Source organism: Nicotiana attenuata, chromosome 5 (genome assembly GCF_001879085.1).
Source record: "Nicotiana attenuata strain UT chromosome 5, NIATTr2, whole genome shotgun sequence".
Classification (NCBI taxonomy): domain Eukaryota; kingdom Viridiplantae; phylum Streptophyta; class Magnoliopsida; order Solanales; family Solanaceae; genus Nicotiana; species Nicotiana attenuata.
This window is the reverse complement of record NC_031993.1, coordinates 24,962,276-24,976,399: the sequence shown is the minus strand read 5'-3', so window position 1 is coordinate 24,976,399 and position 14,124 is coordinate 24,962,276. Positions and strand designations below refer to the sequence as shown.

The window sequence follows — 14,124 nt, the reverse complement described above, 5'->3', positions numbered from 1 at the left end:
TTTCCAATAAAACAAACAGTTATGAAAGTTAAAGCGACAATAGAGGAAAAGATCTTCAGTTAAACAAATGTAAGAGTCAATTAGGCAATAAGAATAAACCATAAAGTAGTTAATTCCATGTAAAACATGTGGAGGTGAAAACTAATAACAGGAAATTCAATCATATCAAGAACAACTTCATACTCAGTGAATATAAGGAATTAAGAATCCTAAAAGGCCAAGTTTCCACAAATAAGTCCGAGCACGCACTCGTCACCTCGCGTACTCGGATTACAATCAACAGAGAAGACTCAAATCCTAAGGGGAAGTCCCCCACACAAGGTTAGGCAAGATACATACCTAGAACCGGCTCAAAATCAACTAGAAACCACGTTCTTGCCACGAGTACTCGACTCCAAATGGCCCAAATCTATTCAATTAAATTCCATAATGTAAATAACACTTCAAGTAATAGCTTCTACAATTAAATTCGAGGCTAATACGCGGAATTATGTAAAATGACCAAAATGCCCCTCAGACCAACGTCTCGGAATCGGGTGAATTTAACATTTTTAGAAACCTCATACTCACGAGTCTAACCATATAAAAATCTCTCAAAACGGATGTCAAAAACCCATTCAAAACTCAATAATTAGGCCTAAGAAGTTTTATCAATTTTTCATTCAAAATCCGAAATTAAATGATGAATTTAAGAGGAGATTCATGAAAATTAGTCTAAATCGAGTGAGAAGCACTTACCCAAGTCGCCCAGGTGAAAATCCCTTCGAAAATCGCCAGGAACCGAGCTCTAGAAGTCTAAATGTGATAAAAATGGTGAAACCCTCGAATTTGGGATTTAATCTGTCTACCTAGTTATTTGTTCATCGCGATCGCGGAAGAAGGGTCTCGATCGCGTAGAGGAAATTCAAGGATGCCCAGAAATACACATCGCATTCGCGTGAAAAGGGATGCGAACGCGAAGAGCAGTGGGATGGTGGCTTATGCGAACGCAGGGTTAGGGACGCGATCGCGAAGCATGGGAAAATAGACCTTCGCGATCACGGATGGCTATACGCGAACGCGATGAAGAATTAAACAGAGCTTCGCGAACGCGAGTAGACAGATGCGAACGCGAAGAAGGTTTTTGAGGTGGTCTTCAGCAAGGCATCGGGATCGCGGGAGAATCTTGGCGATCGCGAAGAAGGATATTAGAAGCAGCAACTTCAGCAGTTCAAAATGGAAGAAAATGATCCGTAGCCCATCCGAAACACACCCGAGGCCCCCGGGACCTCAACCAAAAGCACCAACGACACCCAATATCTCATTAAAACTTGTACCAACCCTTAAACCACCTAAAACGACATCGGAAACTCGAATGAATCAAGGATTTAAGCCTAAGAACTCCAATTTTCCTCAAAATACGATTTCGATCAAAAACCTAACCAAACCATGTCCGAATGACCTGAAATTTTATACACACATCCCAAATGACATGACGGAACTACTGCAACTTCCGGAATTCCATTCCGACCCTTCGGTCAAAATCTCACTATCGGACCGGAAACTTCAAAATTTCAAACTTCGGCATTTCAAGCCTAAAATTAGCTACGGAATTCCAAAACACAATCCGAAACGCGCCTAAGTCCAAAATCACCATACGAAGGCTGTTGAAGATCATCCACGACCCATTCCGGGGTCGTTTACCCAAAAGTCCAAATCCGGCAACTTTTCACCGTTCAAACTTCCAAAACTAGATTCCTTCTTCCAATTTGACTCTAAACCATCCGAAAACCGAAATTTTACCATGCGCGAGTCGATACTCATATTCTAAAGCTGTTTCCAGACCTTATGCGCTGAATGAAGCTTATTTCTCAAAACGATCGGTCGGGTCGTTACAGAAACCACATTTCCTTCTTTATTGTCTGCCCCGAACAGCGCCACTCTTTTATCGTGTCCACGCTTAGTCTTCAGCTTGACTAAAACTCCTATTTTATTGTAGCTATGCATCTGTCTTTTTACAGTTGTTAATGAATCTCTTCCAAGATCGATTCTGCTCTATATTAGAACATTTCGCGTGAATACTAATTCTGATCTAAAGCTTCCTATTCTTTGTCCAGTACTCAGAAAAGCATCACCTCCTCACTTTAATCAAAATTCAAGAATACGACCGATGCGTTAAATTAAGTTAGTGCCGCCAGCGCTCCCTTGTTAATATTAAGCTTAAATATTTCAGAATTGACATTGATAAAGCAGGACCTTCTCTAGTCTTTGTTTGTTAACTTTCCATGTGCCCTGTCTATGGTGTTGGAGAAACATTTGCAGTATATTTTACACTTAATCTTTTCAAGCTCAATCAACTACTAATACTGATATTATCCTAAAACAAACCTAAAATATATGCTAGGAAAAACTCACCTTTTGGGTAAGAAGTTCTCGAGCTGACCATTTTACACGGGAACTGCTTGTGACTTGGTCTGATCACTAACTCGAGAACCACGTCCCTCTACCAGAATTATTTTGTCCCTTGACACGGCTTTGTTTTCATCTATTCACATCTGAACCCACTTTGCTTGTGTCTGTATTGTCAGGGGCGGTCCTTTCCATAAAGCAAGTAAAGCAACCGCTTTAGGCCCCATAATTTGTGGAGGCCCCCATTTTTTGTTACATATAATAGACAATGTATAAGTTAAAAAAAGTGTTCTGTAAAGTGAAAAAGTTTGATTTATTTCTTTAACAAATATAGAGAAGAAGGATTTGCAACTGCTCTGATTTCTACCAAGGAAATTGCACTTGAAATGAATATCGAACCCGAATTTCGTAAGAAACGTGTGATATATAGGAAGTAACAATTTGATGCGCATGTTGATAATGAAATCTCAAAATCTTTCGAAGAGTCCTTTAGAGTTGATTACCTTAATACATAATAGACAATGCTGTTTTTTCACTTGAAAATAGATTTGAACAATTCAAAGCATATGAAAATATTTTTGGTTTTCTATTTGGCAGTAAAAACTAAGATCACTAGATGTTGAAAATTAAAAAAAATACTGTACTATTAAGGAAAATAGTACAATTAGAAGATAACAGTTTAATTGATATATTTAACCAAATAAAAATATTTAACTTTTTCAAATGCCTAAATTTCTTTTGGAATAATATTAATAACTTATGTTACCGTTGCTTCAGCGGAAAGATCACTAGATGTTGGAAATTTAAAAAAATATTATCTTCATCTTAAATGTTCCTTAAAGCATAATAATAAATTCGATAATGATGGTTTAAGTTTATTTTCTGAATTAAAAGTATTAAGGAAAGTAATACAATTAGAAGATAACAGTTTAATTGATACATTTAACCAAATAAAAAGATTTAATTCTTTTTCAAAAGCCTAAATTTCTTATGGAATAATGTTAATAACTCATGTTACGTTGCTTCAGCGGAAAGAAGTTTTTAAGATTAAAATAGATTAAATCTTACCTAAGAACAACACTGTCATAAGAAAGGTTAAATGGATTAGCTATATTGTAAGTTGAGAAATACTTATTATGAGTTATTGATTACAAGAAAATCATTAATAACTTTGTATCTAAGAAAAGTTATTTAAAAAAAATAGACTTCAAATAAATAATATAAAAAAAATTTAAAAAGTTAAGGCTCCTCATTAAGTTTGGCTTTAGACCACAAAATTCGTCGGACCGCCCCTGTGTATTGTCTACTGTCTTTTTCACGGTATCACCTGTTGTCTACAAAAAGTATTTCCTTCAGCATTAGCATATACATTCTTCCACAAGGGTAAGATAACATGGCTAGCAAAATCAACTGTTGTAAAAGAGAGTATCTCAGTTATTAGAATGCTTCACACCTAAAGAAACTGTCAAGAAGAGCAAGATGTTATATATAAAACATTGGATTTAAATATAAGATATACCTCCACATGTTCAAATGAGGTTGAGCTGTTGTCATCCTCCCTTGAAACTTAACTGTAGTAGTAGTTCTTAATCATGCATATTTGCTGCTCCAAATTCGTCTAACCTCTCATTTTGACTATTGCAAGTATATTTATGCATAAGTTTCCTTCTTTTGGCTGTTAAATAGAACCGAATATAAACTCATGATCCCTTCACTATTTTCCTTACAGAATCTGCCCTCTCTATCAATTAGAACTCGTATAATAACCTTTATAAGCTATTTATCATCTTTTTTGATACACACGGGTGGTTAGATTTTTATTTTCTAATTTCCAAGATAAGTTCCATGTTTACTGATACTTGTGAATATTATACGACAAATTTGACAGTTATGACATAAATGATCAACGAGATCATGTCTTGAAAAATAGAAGAAAGTTATGGAACAATTGGAGAGGATCGCTGCACAAGAATATTAAGTTTAAGCCATTTTTTGATGCTCTAAAAGATGTGCCAAATGGGGTAGACAAGAGTAATTGGGAATGGCCTGTCAAGAAGCATTTTTTAATTGAAAAATTTAAGGTATGATTTCATAGCTATTTATTAACATCTTGTTATATTAAGTGGCTAACCATAAATTTTTGATGTGTTCTCAATTTAGGAAAAAAGTGCAAGAAACTCGATCAATAGGTCTAAGTTGAGTATGCCTCATCGTACGGGTAGTAAGCCAATTAGAGAGATCATTTATGAATTGGTGAGTAAATCTTGCAAACTATTAAGAAACCTCATCCTTGTTAAAATGATTTCTTTAACTTGTTTATTTTTAATGTCAAGGGAGGTAAAGATGGTAATCCACCAGATGTGGCAACTATCTTTTTTGAGACTCATAAGAAGGACGCCAAGCTTGCTGAACCTGAAACCAATGAAAATATGTATGTTTATCGATAAATTTTATTTTACATCATTTGTTTACTCTGTTGCGATATTTTAATTAAATTATCTTTCATTTTACAGGTTAAAATCCAAGAAGTGGTGTAATCTGAATCTTCTCTTACAAACATTGAGGTTGTAGAGAGGTGCTTTGGACCTCAACGCAAGAGTCATGTTGTTGGATTTGGTGGTGGGATAACCGCTAAGGAGTTAAAAGGTTGTAACTCCTCGAAAGTTGCATTATTAGAGAAGTTGATGCTACTGAAAAAGAAAATGAATCACTAAAAGGACGCCTCTAAGGACTAGAGAGTAAATATGATGTGTTAGAGAGTAAATACGCACATCTTGTAAGTGCAGTATTTGATCAGACTTCATCACCATCTTCAAGTGAGCAATATATCATTTAGCAGGTTAGTAGATTTTGTATTCTGTGATAAAATTATTGCAATACTCATGCGGATTTTTATTCTTTATGTTATTAAGGTTTATGAATGAACAAATATATAGTCATTGAAACAAGTGAATTTAAGTAAGAATGAAGTTTCAAATATTTAATACATGTGTAGTTAGGTTACAATCTTTATTATCCTGTTATCGGGAAGTTTAGAAAAGCTAAAGGAGATTTTCTCGGCAGCTGCTCAGTTCACTTTATGTGAAAGTATTTAAATTTGAATACATGGAAAGTTAAACACAAAGATTTCACTTTACGTCGCTACATTGTTAGTAGCATCTCATTGTGAGAAACTTGTTGTTTAGGATGACAGAGTTTGCTTGTATGCCTTAGTTCTCATTTCATCCATAATGGTAGGCTCCATTTAAATAACTATAAATTTGCAGATATGTTTGTCATTAACATAACGAGTATTATTGGGACAATGCTTACCCTTTTGACTTGCACACTTGTAAAGAAAGATAAGAAAGAAAGATAAACACCATCAAGGCTTGAAGTGCTTGAGGAAAGATTACCATGAATACTTTTTATCCTTTCTCTGGAGCAATCACACAAGAAAAATGAGTAGATGATTACAATATTAGGCTTCTGAAATGTAAAAATGCTCCAAAGATGTGGTCCATTTAGCCAACTTGTGTATATGGAAACAAAAAAACTTTCCTGGAAAAAAAAACAGAAAGTATAAACTAATGGCATGTTCTGGAAATAAAGATAAAATGCACTTCTAAATAGAAACTCAGTTCTCTAAATTGTTTTGAAAGATCAAAAATTTTCTTACTCCAACATATTGTCCATTACACAAATGTAAACTCCCTGCTAATAGGCAGTAGGAGCTTCTTAGTTTATTCTCTGAATTGGAACATCTAAAGGCAAATTCAACGAGCCTCTGCAACCTGTAAATTGTTATATATCTCAAGAACATATTGATTGAGTGCATTTTTGTGGATACTTTTGATCAGAATGTCTTATACTGCAATCCGCAAATTGTTATATATCTCAAGAACATAATTGACTGTGTCGGTATGTCTCAAGTGCAATATTTGATTGATTTTTCTTGGATTGCTCGTAATTCTGCAGTGATTCAATATCACTTTGAATTTAGCTAATTTTTAACTCCACCTTCACAAGCAAGCTTCAGTGTCATTACAGTTAGAACTGCTTGGATTAGATGTAATAGTATGACAAAGTTTGATTGCCACCTACAAATGATATGCATCTATTATGTCAATTCTATTAATCGGCTTACATTTATTTGTTTCTCTCGGCTATCTTCTGCTGTGGGTTTTGAAATTTTTTTGTGGCATCTTGGCTATTTAAGTGTGCACTTATTACGAAAAATAATTTAATTTGTTATGTTAACAGATATGATCTTTCTTTATTAAACTGGCATACGTCAGATTTTTTTTCTTTAGTTTATTCTTAGTTACTAAACCGGCATACATTTGTTATGTTAATAGATCAAACATTTGAAGTCCGAACAACCTATCCTTGAAGAACGTGTAAAGCAAGTTGTAGCATAAGAGGCTTATGTTTTGTTAGGGATGGTTTAAAGACATTGTACATATGCTGCAATTTTATGTTTCTCTTGTAGGAATTATTAAAAAAGGTGTCATACAACTCAGATTGGTTTTCGGTAAATATGATACTTCAGTTCTTTGTATTAACAAAGATATCAAGTATTTCGTTTATTTTTGAGTGTTGGTATGAAATCATATAAATAATTCTTTCTATTTATCTAATTTAAATTTGATTCTTAAAAGTAGTTGTACAACTAACGAAGGGAATAACGGTAGCTAAAAGCACTTGAAATAACTAATTTAGTTGTTGTCTCCGGTCGTTAAATTTTAACGTCGGGGCTTTTAGCGACCGGTGACGACTGGATTTTTTTTTTGTCGTTAACGAATTATAACGACTGAATTTGGACTTGTAACGACCAGATTTCCCCTCGCTACAGGCCTATTTTCTTGTAGTATGCACAACGAGGTATGTATACATTCCATATTTAGGATACAGAGAAGATATGCAAATAAAACATGTCGACATCCAAGGAAATTGCAAGTAGAGAAGAGATGCAATAACCAAACCAAACACTGATCAGTTTTCCCTCATACTGCGCATACACCATCAAGAGAGAAACATGAGAGAGTGACCCTAGGGGGATTGATCCTTATCCACACGATGCACGGACAACTCACGTGCCATATATAAAAATTGCACGAACCACTCACGTGCTATCAACCCATTCCATATCACACAGAAAGAATATACAAGAATACATTTACATGAAAAATTGATATCAAATTACACTCTCATGGACTGGTATAAGTGACATGCTAAGGTGTATGCATGTGAGAAGTGTACTACATTAGCTCAAATTAGGTAATTACATCACGAAAGTAGGAAATTATCATGTTCAATCAGGGAATTAACGTATATGTAACCTCAATCATGATTCAATTAGCTCACAAAGGGGTACATACATAAGAAGCACAATAGCATGAAGCTTAACAATAAATTCAAGGTATATCATAGCCTAAGAACTACTCCGAGCATGAATAATACTCCGATACACGCACATGGAATCAACCCCTCACATGTACGCCACCCATAGCACGTAGCCATCACCAACACCTCAGGAAACTAGTGACTCAACCAAGTTTAGGTAAGATACTTATCTCTAGCAAGAAAAATCAATACTCTAGAAATCCCTTCCCGCGCGACTTCGACCTCCGAACAGTTTGAATCTAATCAAAAACAACTCAATAACGTTAAATAAGGCCATAGGAAACAACACCAAACAATAAAGTTTTTATCTTTAAACAAATATACAAAGTCAATCCAAAAGGTTAACCTCGAGCCCGCACCCAGATTCCGACAAAAGTTACAAATCTCGTACACCCATTCCAATACGAGTCCAAATATATGTGTTTCACTCAAATCTGACCTTAAATCGACTCCCAAATCACCAATTTTTACTTTACAAAAACTATAGCAAAACCCCCCAAAATTTCTCCTTTAAATCACATAATCTAGATGTAATAATCCATGGGGAATAAGATCTAACATTAAAATCAAGTACAGATTATTTACCCCTTAAGTTATAGTGAAAACCCCTCCAAAAATTGCCTCTAGCCGAGCTCCAAAATTCTAAATAATGAAAAATAACCAAACCCTCGAAATATATATTCAGCCCAGCAGCTTCTGCATTTGCGGACCAAAATCCCGTATCACGACCCATAATCTCAACCTCGGGGCCGTGATGGAGCCTAATATTTTACTTGCCAGGAAAGCCAACATTATCTAATAATATAACCAGTTTTAACAATTTAAATCAAAATATTAATAATAATAAAAATATGATAGTGTGAAATAGATATGATAATAACCATGTAGCATACGTAGACTAAACTGTCACATCTCGCGTTTTCGTACGTTAAAGTTTTTTCTTCAATTAATCAATGTAAACTCGGGGATGAGATTATCTAGAGGTTAACGTATTTATGTTATTTATAACAAGCGATAAGTAAGTGTCATGAAGGATAAAGAGTACACGAACTAAAGAAAACGAGTTTCGTTGAAGGTGGCCGATTTAGGATAAAATACGGGTCGAGCGATAATACCCGATAATTATGGACTAGTACCATGCAAGGTACCATATGAACACGGTAGTATGATGTATAAAGTATATTAAAAATAAATATAATTTTAAGTAATTTGAAATAATCTTTAATTATGCGGGTAATTGGTTAATTACCGGGTAACGGGACATTACCTAATTAACTAATAAGTGGATAAAGATTAATAATTCACTCCCACCCCCCCCCCCCCAAAACGTTGCAGCTAGTGTCACGATCCCAGTTCGCCCTACGTGAACATGTCGTGATGGCACCTAGTCCCTATAACTTGGTAAGCCTAACAATGCGGAAATAACAACCTAACTTGCGAAATAATTAATTAGAACTGAACATATCAAAATAATAACTGCATATAAGGCCGCTCGGCCTATACAACTCAAAAGAAATGCGGAAGTCTACAACTCAATCCCAAAACCCGGAAACTCACGGGAACCACAGGCTAACGGAAACATAGTACGCTGCTCTAACTCCAGAATATCTAAACAACTGAGGGAAAAGGGATAAACTAGATACTAAAGCTGGAACAAAACAGAGACTCTTGGTCTGCGGACGCGGCAGATATACCTCGAAGTCTCCACGTATCTCCTCGCCTCAAGGATAGTGCGCCTGAGTAGAGGTACCTGGATCTGCACATGAAAAACATGCGTAGGAAGGGCATGAGTACACCATAGCGGTACTCAGTAAGTGCCAAGCCTAACCTCGGTTGGGTAGTGACGAGGAAGGTCAGGGCCCTACTGAGGTTAAACAATATAATATAAATCAACAGTATGAAAATAGGCAGTGACAGTGAGTACAGCAGTGGAATAAGACAGACTAAACAAAGCAATAACAAATACACAAAGAACGGAGCAAACACAGAATAAGTATAGCTCATTACCAATGGTAACAATGAGGATCTCCCAGGATACCGTCTCGTAGTCCAGCTATCAATGTGTAGGGGGATCTATCGGGAATCTAACCCGCAGTCCTAAAGTAAATGTGCAGAGGGATCTATCGGAAATCTAACCCGCAGTCCCAAGGTAAATGTGCAGGGGGATCTATCGGGAATCTAATCCGCAGTCCCAAAGTAAACAGACAAGGGGGGGGGAGCTACCGGAATCCCACATCCGTAGTCCCAATGTAAATTCGCAACCACAGCCAAAAATATACCAAGAAATGAAGTACGAAATACAAACACAGATAGAACTAGCCGAGCATGCTTCACGTAGAACAGTCAAAACAACTTAAGCAACTAGGCAGTCAAGTAAGCTAAACATGTTTTTCCTAATCTAGCACAAGTTATAAATTCAAGTAGAGTAAGGCAAGTAAGAAAGAAACTAAATCTCAATAATTTAAGTAAAAACCGGATTTTCATCGATCGACTCAAGTACGCGCTCGTCACCTCACGTACAAGGCACTCAAATATCAAGAACAATCCTAAGGGGAAAGGTCCCCCACACAAGGTTAGACAAGCCACTTACCTCGAACCAGCTCAATATCAACTAGAAACCACGCTCTTGCCACGAGTATCCGACTCCAAATGGCCCAAATCTATTCAATTCAGTTACATATCGTAAATAATATTGCAAACAACTGATTCCGCTAATAAATTTAAAGCTAGGGCGCAAAAATAGGTAAGATGACCAAAACGCCCCTCAAGCCAACGTCTCGGAATCGAATAATTTTCACATTTTTAGAACCTTCGTACTCTCACGAGTCTAACCATATAAGAGTCTCCCAATTCGGAGGTCAAATGCCCACTCAAAACTCAATAGTTTAGGCAATGAAGTTTTACCCCAAATTATCCAATTTTTGATCCTAAAAGAATTCCAATGATGTATTTAACTATATAATGATGAAATATAACAAAAAGGGACCAAAGAAACGTTACCCGGTGATCTTCTCTTCGAAACCCACTCAAAATCGCCTTAAACCGAGCTCTCAATTGATTTTTTTCAACTTATGAAATTAAAACCCTCGAATTTCTATATCTGCACAGTGAATACCGCTTCTGCGGTCTAGGGACTGCTTCTGCGGTCCTGCCTATGCGAAACACTGGCCGCTTCTGCGGCTTCTTTTAAAAGGCCAGATCTCCGCCTCTGCGGATAAATAACCGTTTCTGCGGTACCGCTTAGGCGGAAAATCAACCGCTTCTGCGGTTCCTGAGGGGGGGGACCAAACTCGCTTCTGCGGCTCCGCTTCTGCAGTTCCCAAGCCACAGAAGCGGAAATACCAGAAGGAACAAAAATACCAGCTGCTGCAAACTTAGAAATTTCCTCCGTTAACCACCCGAAATCATCCCGAGGCCCCCGGGACCTCAACCAAAAGCACCAATACCACCTAAAACCATATCCGAACTTGTACCAATCCTTAAAACACCTAAAACAACACCGGAAACCCGATTTAATCAATGATTCAAGCCTAAGAACTTCAAATTTCTTCCAAATACGCTTTCGATCAAAAACCTAACCAAAATACGTCCGAATGACCTAAAATTTTGCACACACATCCCAAATGACATGACGGAGCTACTGCAACTTCCGGAATTCCATTTCGACCCTCGGATCAAAGACTCACTATCGGACCGGAAACTTCAAAAATACAAACTTTGGCATTTTAAGCCTAAATGAGCTACGGACTTCCAAAATTCATTCCGAACACGTTCCCAACCCCGAAATCACCTAACGGAGCTAACGGAACCATCAGATTTCCATTCCGAGGTCGTCTTCACACTGTTCCGATTACGGACCATTTTTCAACACTTAAGCTCTCATTTAGGGACTAAGTGTCCCAAAACACTCCGAATCCTAACACCGAACGTCCCGGCAAACCAAAATAGTAGAAACGAACTTAGGGGATGCAGTTAAGGGGGGATCGGGGCGTAAATTCCAAAAACGACCGGCCGGGTCGATACATGCTCCTACACTTAAACATTCGTTCGTCCTCGAACGAGCATAGAGAACATACCTGAAGTAGTGAAAAGATGAGGGTACTGGCTGCGCATATCCTGCTCGGTCTCCCAAGTCGCCTCCTCGACCGGCTGACCCTGCCACTGAACCTTCACTGAAGCAATGTTCTTTGACCTCAACTTTCTGATCTGTCTGTCCAATATAGCCACTGGCTCCTCAACATAGGATAGGTCCTTATCCAACTGGACTAAACTGAAATCCAACACGTGAGACGGATCGCCGTGATGCCTCCGGAGCATCGAAATATGAAATACCGGGTGAACTCCAGCCAAACTGGGAGGCAAGGCAAGCTCATAGGCAACCTCCCCAACTCGCCGCAAGATCTCAAAAGGGCCAATAAACCTCGGAGTCAACTTTCCTTTCTTCCCAAACCCCATGACGCCTTTCATAGGCGAAACCCGAAGCAGAACCCGCTCACCAACCATATATGAAAGATCATGAACCTTCCTGTCCGCGTAACTCTTCTGTTTGGACTGGGCTGTACGGAGTCTATCCTGAATCGTCTTAACCTTCTCCAATGCATCCTGAACCAACTCTGTGCCCAATAGCCTGGCCTCACCCGGCTCGAACCAGCGCACCGGAGATCTATACCTCCTACCATATAAAGCCTCATACAGCGCCATCTGAATGCTAGACTGATAACTATTGTTGTAAGCAAACTCCGCCAGTGGCAAGAAATGATCCCAAGGCCCTCCAAACTTAATCACACACGCACGGAGCATATCCTCAAGAATCTGAATAGTGCGCTCAGACTGTCCGTCCGTCTGGGGTGAAATGTTGTGCTCAACTCCACCCGAGTGCCTAACTCCTGCTGCACGGCTCTCCAGAACCGCGATGTGAACTGGGTACCTCTGTCCGAAATGATAGAAACTGGAATACCATGCAGACGGACAATCTCCCGGATATAAATCTCCGCCAACCGCTCCGATGAATAAGTGGTACACACAGGGATGAAATGAGCGGACTTGGTCAGCCGATCCACAATGACCCAAATGGCATCCAACTTCTTCAAGGTCCGTGGGAGTCCTGACACGAAATCCATGGTGATGCGCTCCCACTTCCACTCCGAAATCTCTATCTGCTGAAGCAACCCACTCGGGCACTGGTGCTCATACTTCACCTGCTGGCAGTTGAGGCATCTAGACACATAACCAACTATATCCTTCTTCATCCGCCTCCACCAGTAGTGCTGCCACAAGTCCTAATACATCTTCGCGGCACCCGGATGGATAGAATACCGCAAACTATGGGCCTCTGCTAGAATCAACTCTCGAAGACCATCAACATTGGGCACACAAATTCGGCCTTGCATCCTCAATACCCCGTCATCTCCAATGGTCACATCTCTGGCATCTCCACACTGAACCTTGTCCTGAAGGACAAGCAAATGAGGGTCATCATACTGCCGCTTCCTGATACGATCAAATAAGGAGGACCGGGAAACCACACAAGTTAGAACCCGACTGGGCTCTGAAAGGTCCAATCTCACGAACTGGCTGGCTAAGGCCTGAACATCCATCGCCATAGGCCTCTCTGAAGCTGGTAAGTATGCCAAACTCCCCAAACTCTCTGCCCGGCGACTCAAGGCATCCGCCACCACATTGGTCTTGCCCGAGTGATACAGGGTAGTGATGTCATAATCCTTCAGCAGCTCTAACCACCTCCTCTGACGCATATTAAGATCCTTTTGCTTGAGTATATGCTGTAAACTCCGATGATCGGTATAGATCTCACAAGGCACGCCGTACAAATAATAATGCCAGATCTTCAAGGCATGAACAATAGCAGCTAACTCGAGGTCATGGACAGGGTAATTCTTCTCATGTATCTTCAACTGATGGTAACCTGAGCGCAAGTCAATCTTAGAAAATACCTGTGCGCCCTGAAGCTGGTCAAACAGATCATCAATGCTAGGCAAAGGATAACGGTTCTTCACTGTAACCTTATTCAGCTGGCGGTAATCAATACACATGCGCATAGAACCATCCTTCTTCTTCACGAACAAAACAGGAGCACCCCACGGTGAAACACTGGGTCGAATAAAACCCTTACCAAGTAATTCCTTTAACTGATCCTTCAACTCTTCAACTCAGGAGGAGCCATACGATACGGAGGAATGGAAATGGGCTGAGTGCCCGGCAACAGATCAATGCCAAAATCAATGTCTCTATCGGGCGGCATGCCCGGAAGATCAGCTGGAAACACATCGGGATAATCCCGTACCACTGGAACTGAATCAATAGAAGGGGTGTCAACACTGACATCTCTCACAT

General features: G+C 38.9%; 1 protein-coding gene across 1 annotated transcript in view; it reads right to left on the bottom strand.

The window, feature by feature from the left end:
• The window catches only part of LOC109226058 (RNA-directed DNA polymerase homolog), a gene marked incomplete at its 5' end in the record, with an annotated part of 40,027 nt that extends 26,198 nt beyond the window's left edge, over window positions 1-13,829 (bottom strand). Inside the window, one exon of the mRNA XM_019390862.1 lies at window positions 13,697-13,829. Within this exon, the coding sequence (XP_019246407.1) occupies window positions 13,697-13,829 (133 nt within the window). The remainder of the gene's footprint in view (window positions 1-13,696) is intronic.